General features: G+C 35.4%; 1 protein-coding gene across 2 annotated transcripts in view; it reads left to right on the plus strand.

Annotated features, from left to right (window-relative positions):
• Positions 1 to 13,659, plus strand: part of Tpr (translocated promoter region, nuclear basket protein) — a 56,329-nt gene that overhangs the window by 40,339 nt on the left and 2,331 nt on the right. For both annotated transcript variants that reach the window (XM_013021793.1, XM_013021792.1), the window contains 10 exons: positions 430 to 633; positions 1,524 to 1,655; positions 2,360 to 2,450; positions 3,408 to 3,592; positions 4,837 to 4,905; positions 4,992 to 5,086; positions 8,731 to 8,837; positions 10,066 to 10,161; positions 10,291 to 10,447; positions 12,466 to 12,584. In XM_013021793.1, coding sequence (XP_012877247.1) covers positions 430 to 633; positions 1,524 to 1,655; positions 2,360 to 2,450; positions 3,408 to 3,592; positions 4,837 to 4,905; positions 4,992 to 5,086; positions 8,731 to 8,837; positions 10,066 to 10,161; positions 10,291 to 10,447; positions 12,466 to 12,584 — 1,255 coding nt within the window. The remainder of the gene's footprint in view (positions 1 to 429; positions 634 to 1,523; positions 1,656 to 2,359; positions 2,451 to 3,407; positions 3,593 to 4,836; positions 4,906 to 4,991; positions 5,087 to 8,730; positions 8,838 to 10,065; positions 10,162 to 10,290; positions 10,448 to 12,465; positions 12,585 to 13,659) is intronic.

Consider the following 13,659-nt stretch of genomic DNA (forward strand, 5'->3'; position numbering starts at 1 on the left):
GTGTGTCTCATACAAAAAACTTAGGACAGTGTTTCAGAATTTAGAGTTCTTTGGATCTGGAAATATTTGGAGAGACACTTACCTATTGAGCATCCTTTGGCGTCATTATGTCACTTTTCATTATGCTTCATTATCTGTAGAGTGTTCCTAGTCTGTATCAGAAATTGAATGAGTACTTTATGTGCTACACAATGTGCTTATATTTATATTCCTTTATTACTGACGTGAATCCTACCTAACAATAGGTACAATTACTGTCCTGCCCAAAGTCAAATGTTTATGATATATTTCACGTTGATTCTGCTTTTGAACTATAATTTCAAAAATAAAATAATGCTAATCCATAAATATTTTTTAAGCTTTACTTTGAAAGTGATAGCTCACTAATAGTTTTAAGTATATTTGATATTTTAAATTTAATATTTAAAGGGAGTCACCCAGGGAGATTATACACCTATGGAAGACAGTGAAGAAACATCTCAATCTCTACAAATAGATCTTGGACCACTTCAGTCAGATCAGCAGACGACAACTACTTCATCTCAGGATGGACAAGGCAAAGGAGATGATGTCATTGTAATTGACAGTGATGATGAAGATGATGATGAAGATGAAAATGATGGTGAACATGAGGTGAACTTAGCTTTGAAATGATCTGGTATTTTTAAACTTGTTTTCCATTGTTGGAGATCAAACCCAGGGCCTTGGGCATGTACTTGTCATATTGTACAGCTCAGGCTGGCTTCCTGAATGCTGGGATTACAAGAATGTATACAACCTGGCTAAGTAGCTTTAAACTATAAAAGTATTAAATCTTGATATTACTAATATATGTCAGTAAAATCTGATTTCTAGTCTAATATAGTAGACTAGATTAGCTGATTAGCTCAGGAATTAAATTATATAATAAAAATGTATCTAGAGACAATGATGGAAAAAACCAGTTTAAATTTTGTGAGTTTTTTTTTAATGAATACTAAGCCATTTGAAATTTATTCCCAATTTTAATCTTAAATTGTTGATAAATGTCTATGTTAACTCAGTTATAAGCAATATTGTTTCTGTAGAAACAAGGTATTTTTTCTTTTGAAATCCTATATTTCATTTCAGAAGTAATTGATGTATCATTATTAAATAGTATGTTTTTTGTGGTACATTGTACTTTATTCTGGAATTTAATCCTACATTGACAGCGTCTCTCTTGAAATTTTCTTATCAGTAAAGTAACATCTTTTTTAAATTCCTAATATGTTATAATTTTGTTGTTCTTTGAGTGTGTGTTAATTGTGGATAGAATTGAAGTACACTTTCGTCACCTGCCTAGCATCTTTGCATTCTCATGTGAACAGACAAAATCAGTCATTATTGTATAATTTTATGAAGATTGCAGTTACGCTATTTAGCCATTGAGCTAGTCGTATTTTGCTCTCAGGACAACCCATTCCTTAAGTGGGTCATTAACATGTGCAAAATCTATAGGCCATATCCTAGATCTTTTTCACACCTGCAGATTTTTTTACTAGGATTATGAAGAAGATGAAGATGACGATGATGATGATGAAGACGATGCAGGGATGGGAGATGAAGGTGAAGACAGCAATGAAGGAACTGGTAGTGCAGATGGTAACGATGGTTATGAAGCTGATGATGCTGAGGTAACTGCTTAGAACTTTAAATGCTTACTTAGAAAACTTGCTCTTTTTCTTTAGTACAGAAAGAGCTTTGTTAATCAAGATACCAAAACCTATCTTTATACCCCTTTTATTTTATTTTTTTTTAATTTTATTTTATTTTATTTGTGAACATACTGTACAGAGGGGTTACAATTACATGGGCAGGATAATGCGTACATTTATTACCAAGCATTGCAGCCTCCTCCTTTGGTTTACCCTTCACATCCCTTCCCAGCCTCCCCCCTCCCCCCCAATCCCAACCCTTCTCCTCCCCCCCCTCCCCCCCGCCCCGCACCGACATTGTAAAGCTCGTTTTGGACATGACAACTTGTACTTCTCATTGTTCAACAGGTCCACCTGTATCCTTAAACAACTGGTTTTTCCCCATCTCCTTCACAAGTTATACTGACATCAAATACAGTGAAAGCAGGGGTTATACTGTGGGGGAGGGACATACAGAGCAACAAAGAGATAATCTTATAAATGCATTAGAAACACATGCATGAAAGAAAAAAACATTAAGATACATATCTAAGGGTTCATTTTCCTGACATCACATTTTATACCCCTTTTAAATCAAACCTTTTAAAGGTTTGATTGGTTGATTTGTCTTTGCAATGGTTAATCTTTGATTCATGATACTGCTTTGATTTACTTGAGCTTAAGTCATTACATTTTGTTTGCAGGGTGGTGATGGCACTGACCCTGGTACTGAAACAGAAGAAAGTTTGGGTGGAGGTGAAAGTAATCAGAGAGCTGCTGATTCGCAAAACAGTGGTGAGACTTCATTAGCCTTAAATCTGAATGTTTGTTGTAATATTTTCTGATCTTACAATTGTGCTTTATTATTTAGGTAGTAAGACTTGGTAAGTTGGGAATAAAGCTTTTGACACTATATTGTGCTTTCATAAAGTCTGTGCAGTGCCATTACAATACTAAGTACTATTTCATTTGATTGTTGTAAAATTTAAATGAATATGCTATAAAACTTAAATAAATTTCTAGTGGATCATAAAGCTGCTTCTGGTAAAATCCTATGTTGGTAAAATTAAATCAGGGAAATGTAACAGCAGTTTATAACCAGAAGAGGTCAGTCTAACCAGGTATATATTGGAGTTAGGAAGTGTTGTCTTGCAACAACCGTGAAAAGGTTTGGTTTTCCTTTTCTTCTGTGTTGCATAGTTAGTTTTAGAGGCATATAGTTTTGATACTTTTCATAACTAAAAGTTCAGTGTTCCCTGAGAGCAAGTATTCCCAGCCTTGTTTTCCAGATATGAAGCACATTGAGACACTGACTAAATACTTATATAAGACTTTTTTCTGTTTGGGTTTTTTTGTTTGTTTTTATTTTGTTTTGGTTTTTCAGTCAAGACACAAATAGACCTAGTAGTCTAATTAGGGAATGGATGGATTTGATACATTTTGGAAGCTTACTTTATAATTTTCTGGGGACCCTCTGTTTCTAATAATTACTATGTACTTAGTAGGTTTGGGTACCAATATGAGAAATTAGAATCAAAGAAGGTGATTTAACCAGGGCACATACATCATAGCAAATGTTAGAGCAAGGATCTGACTCTAGACCTCAAAATTTTAACTACTAAATTTTGATATAAACTTCACTTCTGCATATACACGTGAGGGGAACATTCCTAGTGGTAAAATATGTACATTTGGGTATTGTCCAGGTTACTTTGTGGCAGATTTTTAGTCCAAAATTACCTTTTTCTGTAGGTGAAGGAAATTCAGGTACAGCAGAGTCATCTTTTTCCCAGGATGTTGCTAGAGAACAGCAGCCATCATCTGCATCTGAAAGGCAGACCCCTAGAGCACCACAGTCTCCTAGAAGACCACCTCACCCACTCCCCCCTCGCCTTACCATTCATGCTCCACCTCAAGAGCTAGGACCACCTGTGCAGGTACTGAAGAATAAACTGATGCTTCTCAGAAAGCTAATAGTCTTTGCTTTTTCTCCTTAGCATGACTCTCGGTTCTCTCTCTTCTCTCAAATGAATTTAATAATGTTTGGGCATAATTTTGTGTCTTTTTAAGACTAATACCTGGTTTCTTTTCCTTTCAAAAATGGATTGACATTTAACAAGGTAAGTCTTACAAAAAGTTGTGTATAAATTGAAAGGACTATAGTCATAGCAAATAAAATTCTGATATTGATTTCTACAAGTTAACAAAGACTTTCTTGGATTTTAATTAAAAAGAAGTATATTTTGGCAACTAGGTACCACTGGTTTTTTAAGTTTTTCTAAAGTGCACGTGATTTTGGGAAAGGAATTTAGTTAACCCTTTTTCTCTTATTTGTTTGGAATCATACATGTTTCCACTTTTAACATAGATAAAGGTAAACACATCTTTTATGTTTTGCATATAGTGGGTTTACATATATCTTAGTAAGAGGCTATTGCAGTACACACCATGTAAAGTATGAAGATTCTCCTAATCTGTGAGTTTTACCCTTGAACATAATATGTTAAATATGGATGCTGCTAAAACACGTATAGTTAACATAGCCCCAGCTCTTCAAATTGAGACATTAACTGAGAAACAATTGAGAAGTCATATCTCTGAAAAATAATTAAAACTTAAAATTCAAAAGCATAGTTGGTAACATTTTTAGGACAAGGAGATAGACGCTAAACTCATATACAAATAAGAGAGTATTATAAATTAGTTTTAGTTTAAATATTAATATTTTGTGCAGTGATGAATAACATTTTTATTCATTAATATAATTTAAATGTGTGTGCATGGTAGTATATGCCTGTACTCTCAGCTGTTTAAGAGATGATAACAGGCTAGTGGCGATTTGAGGCCAGCCTGAGCAAAAGTTAGGTAATTCCTCTCTGGAAAACAAATTAAAAACACAAAATATAGAGGGTATGTCAAATGCTCAAATGCTTGCCTAACAAATGGATGACTCTTATAATGAAATAAAAAAAAAAATAACTAGTTTCTTCAGTGTAAAATTTTACTAAGGAAAATGTCACAATTTTTAGAGAAAATATCCTCAAAACATTATCTGCTAACATTGATTACTTTGTTGGTTAACAAGCTGTTTTTATTGCTATTGAGTGCTTTATTACCTGATTTTTAAAAAAACAAATATCTGATTTTTAACACAAAACAAATATAATGTATTTTTTAACAGAGAATTCAGATGACCCGGAGGCAGTCTGTGGGACGTGGGCTTCAGTTGACTCCCGGAATAGGTGGTATGGTAAGTATGCACCTTCATGGAGATGTGTGTACAGTCATGAACATGCTATTGTGCCTGTCAGTCACCATTTCCTTTCTTTGTTTCAGCAACAGCATTTTTTTGATGATGAAGACCGGACAGTTCCAAGTACTCCAACTCTTGTGGTGCCACACCGTACAGATGGATTTGCTGAAGCTATTCAGTAAGTTAATAGAGAAACTTAATCAGGGATGAAATTCTGTTCCCTTGCTAGTTTACTTGTTTATTAGTTATTTGCTGCATCCTTCTCTGTTACATATTAGCTCCCAAAGTAGAAGAGTTAAGAATGTATTGTTAAGGAAAAGTTTATAAATGTGAAAGAAAGTTGTTTCTAGTAAGAATGTTAAAGATCATATTACAGTGATTAAGGTGATGATATCTACATCAGAAAGTGTTTGAAAGCAGCCTCCAGGTAGGGCTTAAGCAGTAGCAAGTTCTTTAAGTTCACCTCCTCTTCTGGGTAGGCTCACTTTAAAATGAGAATAATACTATAATAATCCCTACTTCATAAGTTGTAGGAGTTAGTGAGTTTATATTTTCATGTTAAGGTATTATTTGTCAAATGGTAAATGCTACATAGATGTTGGTGGATATGTTTATAATTAAAGTGATTATAGTAGTAAGATTATAAATGTAAAACACATAAAGCATCTAACTATAACCTAAATAGTGTAGGTAAATTGAAGCATAGCAATAGAACCTGGAATAGAAATAATTTTTCCAACAGTTAAGAATCTAAGGCCAGGTGCCGGTGGCTCACGCCTGTAATCCTAGCTACTCAGGAGGCTGAAATCTGAGGATCGAGGTTCAAAGCCAGCCCAGGGAAGGAAAAGTCCGTCTTATCTCCAATAAACCACCAGAAAACTGGAAGTGTCACTGGCTCAAGTGGAAGATCACTCACCTTGAGCTGAAGAGCTCAGGGACAGCCCCCAGGCCCAGAGTTCAAGCCCCACAACTGACAAAAATAATAATAATAATCTTAGGAGACTTAATAAGTGATCACATTAAATTAAATCAGAGTTGCTTACATATATTTAGCATTTCCAATTATGTTGATTTAGTTAAGACTCTTAACTTTGAGGCAATTATTGTTGTCATTTTACAGGTAAGATTATTGAATGCAGTCTAAGGAAATTAACTAATTTGCCAAAAGTCAGCCAGCCAGAAAATAGCAGGTTTTATTTTTATTTATTTTTTATCCAAGACCAGGACTTGAACTAGGTTATCTGTTGGTTTTATTCGTTGGCTGGTGCATCTAACCAGAAGTTTTTATTTTTATACCAAGCATATAGAAGCTGTGCTAACTGTTGTGCTCTACCAATCCTCTTAAAGAACTAGAAGGAAGTGGTAGAGCACTAGCCTTGAGCTGAAGAGCTGAGGGACAGCGCCCAGGCCCAGAGTTTAAGCCCCACGACTGGACCCAAAAATAAAAATAAAAAAAGAACTAGAAGGCTTATCTTTTGGAGGTACTGGGACTTGAGCTCAGGGCGTTGCAGTCAAGCAGTAGGCTCTCTATCGCTTGAGCCATTTCTCCAGTTCTGGGGATAGACAACTTTTTCTGTAAAAGTTCTTGTTTAATTGTGGATGAAATATTACTTGCATAATAAGATATAGTTAAAAATTACAATTTGAAAGTTTCAAGCTAGGTATATGTAGCTCAATAGTAGAATGTTTGCCTAGTATGTAAGGCCCTAGTTTTAATAGGTTTGAGCACTTCAGAGAAAAGAAAAAGGAAAGAAAAATGTAAAGATTCTGCAAGTTTGGAAATACCCAGTAGTCTAGGTGTAGTAACACGTAAATATGCTTATTGGTAGCAAAAGACAAAGTGTATTTTTACTCCAAAAAGACACATTTCTACAAGTGTTATTGCTTTTTTTTAAAAGCAGTACTGGGGATTAATTCAGAACTTTGTACTTAATAGGCTTGTACTCTACTGCTTGAACCACAATGCAGCCCTCTTTTTGTTTTTAGTAAGTTTTTTGATTTTTTATTGTAAAAATACTGTACAGAGGGGTTACAGTTATATGAGTAAGGTAATGAGTACATTTCCTATCAATTGTTGTTACCTCCTCCTTTGTTTTTCCCCTACAATCCCTTCCCTCCTCACCTCCCCAACTTCTCCTTCCCCACCCCTCAAAGTTGTAATGTTTGTTTCCAACATAGTGTCTTGTATGTCTCGTTGTTACAGTGGGTCATCCTATAACCTTATTTCAACATTTTATTATTTCCCTTTCCCTCCCCAAATTAGAAAAATGTATATACATGATTCAGGGCACCAGAATCAAATACAGTGAAAACAAGAGTTATACCCTGGGGGAAGAACATAACAAAAGAAACAAAAAACACATGGTACATTATAAGTACATTAAAAACAACAGAAAGAAAGATAAGGAGGTTTTTTCAATTAGTTATTTTTCAGTTAGGGCCCAAATTTCTTCCCAATCTCTGCCTCTTGACTAAATGAAATTATATAAGGGTGTGTCACTATGCCAAGCAACAGATGTCAAACTCTTCAGGCTCTAAAAATCACTAGTCCCCAAACCTTTTCCTAAAAACCTCATAATAGCAGTAGTCTTGGAGAGAATGGACCGGACCCATACAGATTTTCCTGTTAGGAAAACTATAAATTTAACTTCATCATTTTTTATTTCAGACTAGTTATCTGAATAAAAGTAAGACTGAGAAAATTAGAATTATTATTTTTTACTGTTTCCTGGTGCTTTAACAAAATATGAAAGACTAGGTAACTTACAAAGAAAAGAGGTTTCAATCTAGTACAGTTTTAGAATTTGATCAGCTCAGCTTTGGCAAGCAGATGGTGGCAGACAGTCTTAGAATGGCGGAAATTCTTTCATTAGAAGGGTCAAGATTGCCTCTCCTCCCCCAAAAAAGGGGGCCAGGACATGGCCTGGCTTGTACTTTACTCACGGCCTCTGGTGGGAATTTACAGTTATCCCCAGAGAACTGTTAATCCCTTCCAAAAGCAGTACCTGAAAAGAAATCACATTGAGTTCTACTTTTTAAAGTTCCACTATCCCCAGCATCACCATACTAGGCATTAAGCCTCCAGCACATTAATCTTCTATGAAATAATTCGAGTTTGTTTCTTAGATAGCAGAGATCTACATGACTTTGGGGGTAGGCAATGAGGAAATTTGAGGCATTGCATAGGAAAGCTCAAAGTTCTTTCATAGGAAGATAACTTCATGTAGATGAGTTTTAAAGACCCCATGAAAGAGAAAGGCTTTCAAGCTAGAGTGTTGAATAGAAGTCATTCAAGAGTTAGTACAGAGCTATAATCCTTGACTACCTAAGGAAAGATACAGTAAGAAGTGACAAAGAAAGAAATAATACTGAGTTTTACATTCCCAATTATGGGAAAGAGGATCAGTGATAATTAAGGGGAAGGCAAAATCCTAATTTTAGCCATCAAATAGGATTTTTCTAAATCTTAGAAGGCAACTTGTCAATTCTCAGTAAGCCAATTAGGCAACTTTTTTCTATGACTATAAACCTCAAAAATTAAACCTTTCCTCTTTATACTATGTTTCCTAGTGATACATTTTGCTTTCATTATTCTAACATTCAAAAATGTGAACACAGTTGAGTAGAGCTGAAAGTTATCAATCATAGGTTTTTCATATTGTCACTGTTATTGATACCTTTGAGAGTGTTTTTATAAGAAGCGTATATTGCATTATTTTCGATGTTTTTTCCCCAGTTCTTCACTACCTTTTACTATATTCTGTCTACTATTGTGATTTAACCAGGTAATCTGAAATTTCATCTTAGTTTTTGTTCATTTAGTTCCCCACAGGTTGTTGGTGTTCCTAGATTCCGGTTTGGGCCACCAGAAGATATGCCACAAACAAGTTCTAGTCACTCTGATCTTGGCCAGCTTGCTTCTCAAGGAGGTAAATAGCTAAACCCTAAGATTTCCTGAATTTGTGTGTATTCGGTAATAAACTACTTTGATGGATATTTTTATTTCTTTTGATTCCTAGTGCTGTGCTAATGTGGTAACTATTCAGGTTTATATACTGAATCAATAAACACTACATAGATACTGGGTGTCCATGGCTTATACCTATAATGCTAGCTACTCAGGAGCCTGAGATATGATGATCACAATTCAAAGCCAAACTGGGCAGGAAAAGTACATGATATTCTTGTCTCCGATTGATAAGTAAAAAGCTACAAGTGGAGCTGTGGCTCAAGTGGTAAAGCACTAGCTTTAAGCAAAAAAGCTAAGGTATAGCACCTAGGCCCCAAGTTCAAGCCTCAGTACTGTCATACACAAGCACACAAATCATTAATTGTAACCTATTCTCTGTTGAATTAGGATGTTAACTCTTTAACATGGCACATCTCTACCAATGTGAAATTCTTTGCTGGATTCATATGGATTTGAATTTTGGCAGCTCTGTGTGTTAGGACAATTTCTAGAGTTTAGTATTCAAATCTTGGCCTAACTTACAATGCCATTTCTTAATAGCTTTGTAACCTTATGAGGTGTGCATTTAGCTTTATTGAACTTCAGTGTCATTAGCAAAAAGGAGGATAGTGATAACTTGCCATTTTGTGAGAAATAGATTCTAACGTAGTAATTGATAGTTGGAAATTCAATAAAATTAGCTTTATTGAAACTTAATGAAAACTTCACCAGGTGCTGGTGGGTCAAGCCTGCAGTCCTAGCTATTCAGGAGGCTGAGATCTGAGTATCACAGTTCAAAGCCAGCCTTTGCAGGAAAGAAGACCATGAGACTCTTATCTCCAATTAACCACCAGAAAAATCAGAAGTGGAGCTGTGGCTCAAAGTGAGACCACCATCCTTGAGCAACAACTCTGGGACACTGCCCAGGTCTGAGTTCAAGCCCCATGACCAACAAAAGAATGAAACCATCATACAATTTAACATATTAATAAAGAGTGAAATTATTATTAAAGACATTTCAGCTAAATTTGAAGGAAGTATTTAAACTATTTAAAATTTTGAAAGCTTAATGTCTGCTTAATAGGATAATTCAATTATGGGCTTCAACAGTTTCTGTTTCTCTGCTTAATTTTTTTTTCTTTTAGATACCTTGGATATTGACAGTTTAATTTTTTCAGATGTTTAATAATACTCCAAATTGTCTTTAGGTTTAGGAATGTATGAGACACCCCTCTTCCTTGCTCATGAAGAAGAGTCTGGTGGCCGAAGTGTTCCCACCACTCCTCTACAAGTTGCAGCCCCAGGTCAGTAACAAAGCCAGACGAGTCAGTTTTGTTTGGGTTTTATTAATATCATGGAAACCTGTGAGAAATAGTCTAGCTAATAATTTACAAACCACAAAGTTAAGTTTTTAATTTCTTCTCTTTCTAAAGTAACTGTATTTACTGAGAGTACCACCTCTGATGCTTCAGAGCACGCCTCTCAGTCCGTTCCAATGGTGACAACATCGACTGGCACTTTATCCACAACAAATGAAACAGCAGCAGGCGATGATGGAGATGAAGTATTTGTGGAGGCAGAGTCTGAAGGGTAAAAATTTATTTTGTAGTTTTTTGCTTGCTATTGATTTCTATTTTTGTTTACTCAGGAAATAAAAAACCTATTGTGCTGTATTTTTTCAGTAACATCCCACTAAAAGAATAAGTTAAAACACTATATTTTGAGAGTGTATAAATATATATATGTATCTATGTATGTATGTATGTATATGTGTGTATGTACATATATATTTGAGAGGATATTTTACAAATGATATATTTTTGAACTTGGAGAATATTATAGAAGAGAGTTTTGAAAGCCTTTATCTTCCTAAGAATTATAGAATATATTCTAGAGTAGTATGTGTCTTTAAAAGTATTGATAACCTTTCATTAATGCAGCTGCTTGAACTTTTCCCCCGAGAAAGAAGTCTTTCTGTGAAAATTAGGACATGGTTCATTTTCCATTTCATAGTTGATTCTCAAGTGATCCTCATGATTTTATAGGCATGTAATGTCTGAAATAACTGGCTTAAGGAGGCTTAACAGAAGCAGTATTTTCATAATAAGTATAGTTAATCCAGAAGAAGATACTCGATTTAATGGAAGGAGCTTGTGGGTAGTGGTTGTGGAGATAATAACTTTTAAATGGAACTAATTCTTTGTAAAATGTACTACTTCATAGTTAGAAATGAGTTCAGATTTCCTAGATAGAGCTCAAAAACTTGGTTTTATCTAACATTTTATATGGGCCAGGTATTTCTCATTTATGACCCGCACAAGACCTCTGCAAACTATCATTTCATATTTTACAAATGCTAAAGCTCAGAATGTGTTAAAGTAATCTAGTTAGGCTATACTCAGAGGATAGTTGAAACCCTGACTTGTGCTCTTTACTTTTTTTTATCAGCAGCTCTCAGCTTTAGTCTGTAGTCGTCAGAGATGTCTCTCAGGCTATTATTTCTAATAGCTTTACTGATGTTTATTCCTGTTATTCTTGTACTTTATTCCTCATTTGCTTCTTTATAGCAGAGAGAAAGGTGAAGTTACAACTGTATAACCAGGAATTTCACATACTTATAAACTCCTGCCTGGGCTGGAGCCTGTGATGAATTACTGATAATGTTAGTAATTGTTAATACTGTGAGTTATTTTAGTGCTCTTGCTTTCTTGTTTTCTTTGTGCCTGTCCTGGGTCTTGAATTCAGCCTGTATACTATCCCTGAGATGTTTTTTTTTTTTTTTACTCAAGGCTGGCACTCTACCACTTGAACCATAGCTCCACTTGGTGGTTAATTGGAGATAGAGTCTCACAGACTTTCCTGCCAAGCCTGTCTTTGAAGCACAATCCTTAGATCTCAGGTGCCTTAGTAACTATGATTACAAGCATAAGCCTATGTTTCAGAGCACGCCTCTCAGTCTGTTCCAATAGTGACAATGTTGACTGGCACTTCATCCATTCTGGATGTTCTTGCTTTCTTAAAAAGCTATATTGGAATTTATCAAAATCTAGATAAAGACCAGGTACCAGTGGCTCATGCCTGTAATCCTAGCTACTCAGGAGACTGAGATCTGAGGACTGCAGTTCAAAGCCAGCCCAGGCAGGAAAGTCTATGATACTCTTTTCTCCAGTTAACCACCAGAAAACCAGAAGTAGCACTGTGGCTCAAGTGGTAGAGTGCTCAACTTGAGCTGAAAAGCTCAGGGACAATGTTCAGGCCCAGAGTTCAAATCCCACCACTGACCAAAAAAATAAAAATCTAGGTAATTAGTTGTAATGAGTGTCCAGACAGTGAACATCTTTATCAAAAGGTAACCAAAACTCAATGGAGAAAATGAAAACTAATAAAACTGGTGAGAAAAGTAATAAGGCAAAGCCAACTTGAGCTTTTTTCCTCTTGTTCAGAGTGTGTGTGTGTGTGTGTGTGTGTCTGTGTCTGTGTCTGTGTGTGTGTCTGTGTGTGTCTGTGTGTGTGTGTATCTGTATCTAAAGTTACTTACAAGGGAAGTCAGGTTTAAATGATAATTGTGGGAACAATTACATATTTCTAATGCATTTTTATTTTCTTAGTATTAGTTCAGAAGCAGGCCTAGAGATTGATAGCCAGCAGGAAGAAGAACCTGTTCAGGCATCTGATGAGTCAGACCTCCCTTCTACTAGCCAGGATCCTCCTTCTAGCTCTTCTGTAGGTAAGTTCCTATTCCAATGCAACTTTCATACATCACACTGGTTTGCAAAGACACTCATGAGAAATAAATGGGTAATTCCTTTTTCCTGATTTTAAAATACTATTTTACCATTATAGGGAATATGATTTGTAGTTAACTCATTATTAAAGGAATATTCTACCACTGATAATCAGAAAGTGATCCTTCACAAAAGAATAGTTCATTTATGCTTCCAAAGGATGTTAATGTATGTACTATAGACTTCATAGGCTCCCTTAGGAGATGCTATAAAGGTTGTGGGGATGAGCATACTGGGAAGGATGCTAAGGAGTGGTAGCATCTATTTTCAAATCAGAGTAGTGGTGGCATTTTATCTTTCATACATTTTACCATCCCATACGATATCTGATATAAAGATTTAAGGGGAAGGGGCTTAGTTGCTTGAAGATGAATTTAGAATTTACTGATAATATAGTGTTACTGATTTTGGCTTCTCAGATTTAATAAAATAGTAATGAGCATTTATTGAATACTCATTATTTCACAGTAAGTATTCCTTGCCCTTTATATATATATATATATATATATATATATTTAATCTCACAGGAGCCCAGTATGGTAGCTATCATCATTTTACAAATGTAGAAATTATGGCATAGAAAAATTGAATGAATTTTTTTAGGTCCAATAGCTTATAGATAATGGACAAACAGGATGCAAATACAAGAAGTTTGGCCTTGAGACTCCATTTTTTCTTGTTTTTGTGTGTGTTTTCTTTCTCTATTTTTTTTATTATTAAAGGTGATATACAGAGGGAGACTCCACTCTTAAATAAGATATGCTAGCTTATCAAAATTTTTAAGCAGGTAGTCACTTTTTTTTTTTTTTTTTTTTTGGGTCCGGTTGTGGGGCCTGAACTCTGGGCCTGGGCACTGTCCCTCAGCTCTTCAGCTCAAGGCCAGCGCTCTACCACTTGAGCCACAGCGCCACTTCCTGCTTTTTTTTTCTTTTTGCTTATGTGGTGCTGAGGAATTGAACCCAGGGCCTCATGCATGCAAGGCAAGCGCTTTACCACTGAGCCACCTTCCCAGCCCAT

This window comes from Dipodomys ordii, unplaced genomic scaffold (assembly GCF_000151885.1).
Source record: "Dipodomys ordii isolate 6190 unplaced genomic scaffold, Dord_2.0 Scaffold57, whole genome shotgun sequence".
NCBI classification, from domain to species: domain Eukaryota; kingdom Metazoa; phylum Chordata; class Mammalia; order Rodentia; family Heteromyidae; genus Dipodomys; species Dipodomys ordii.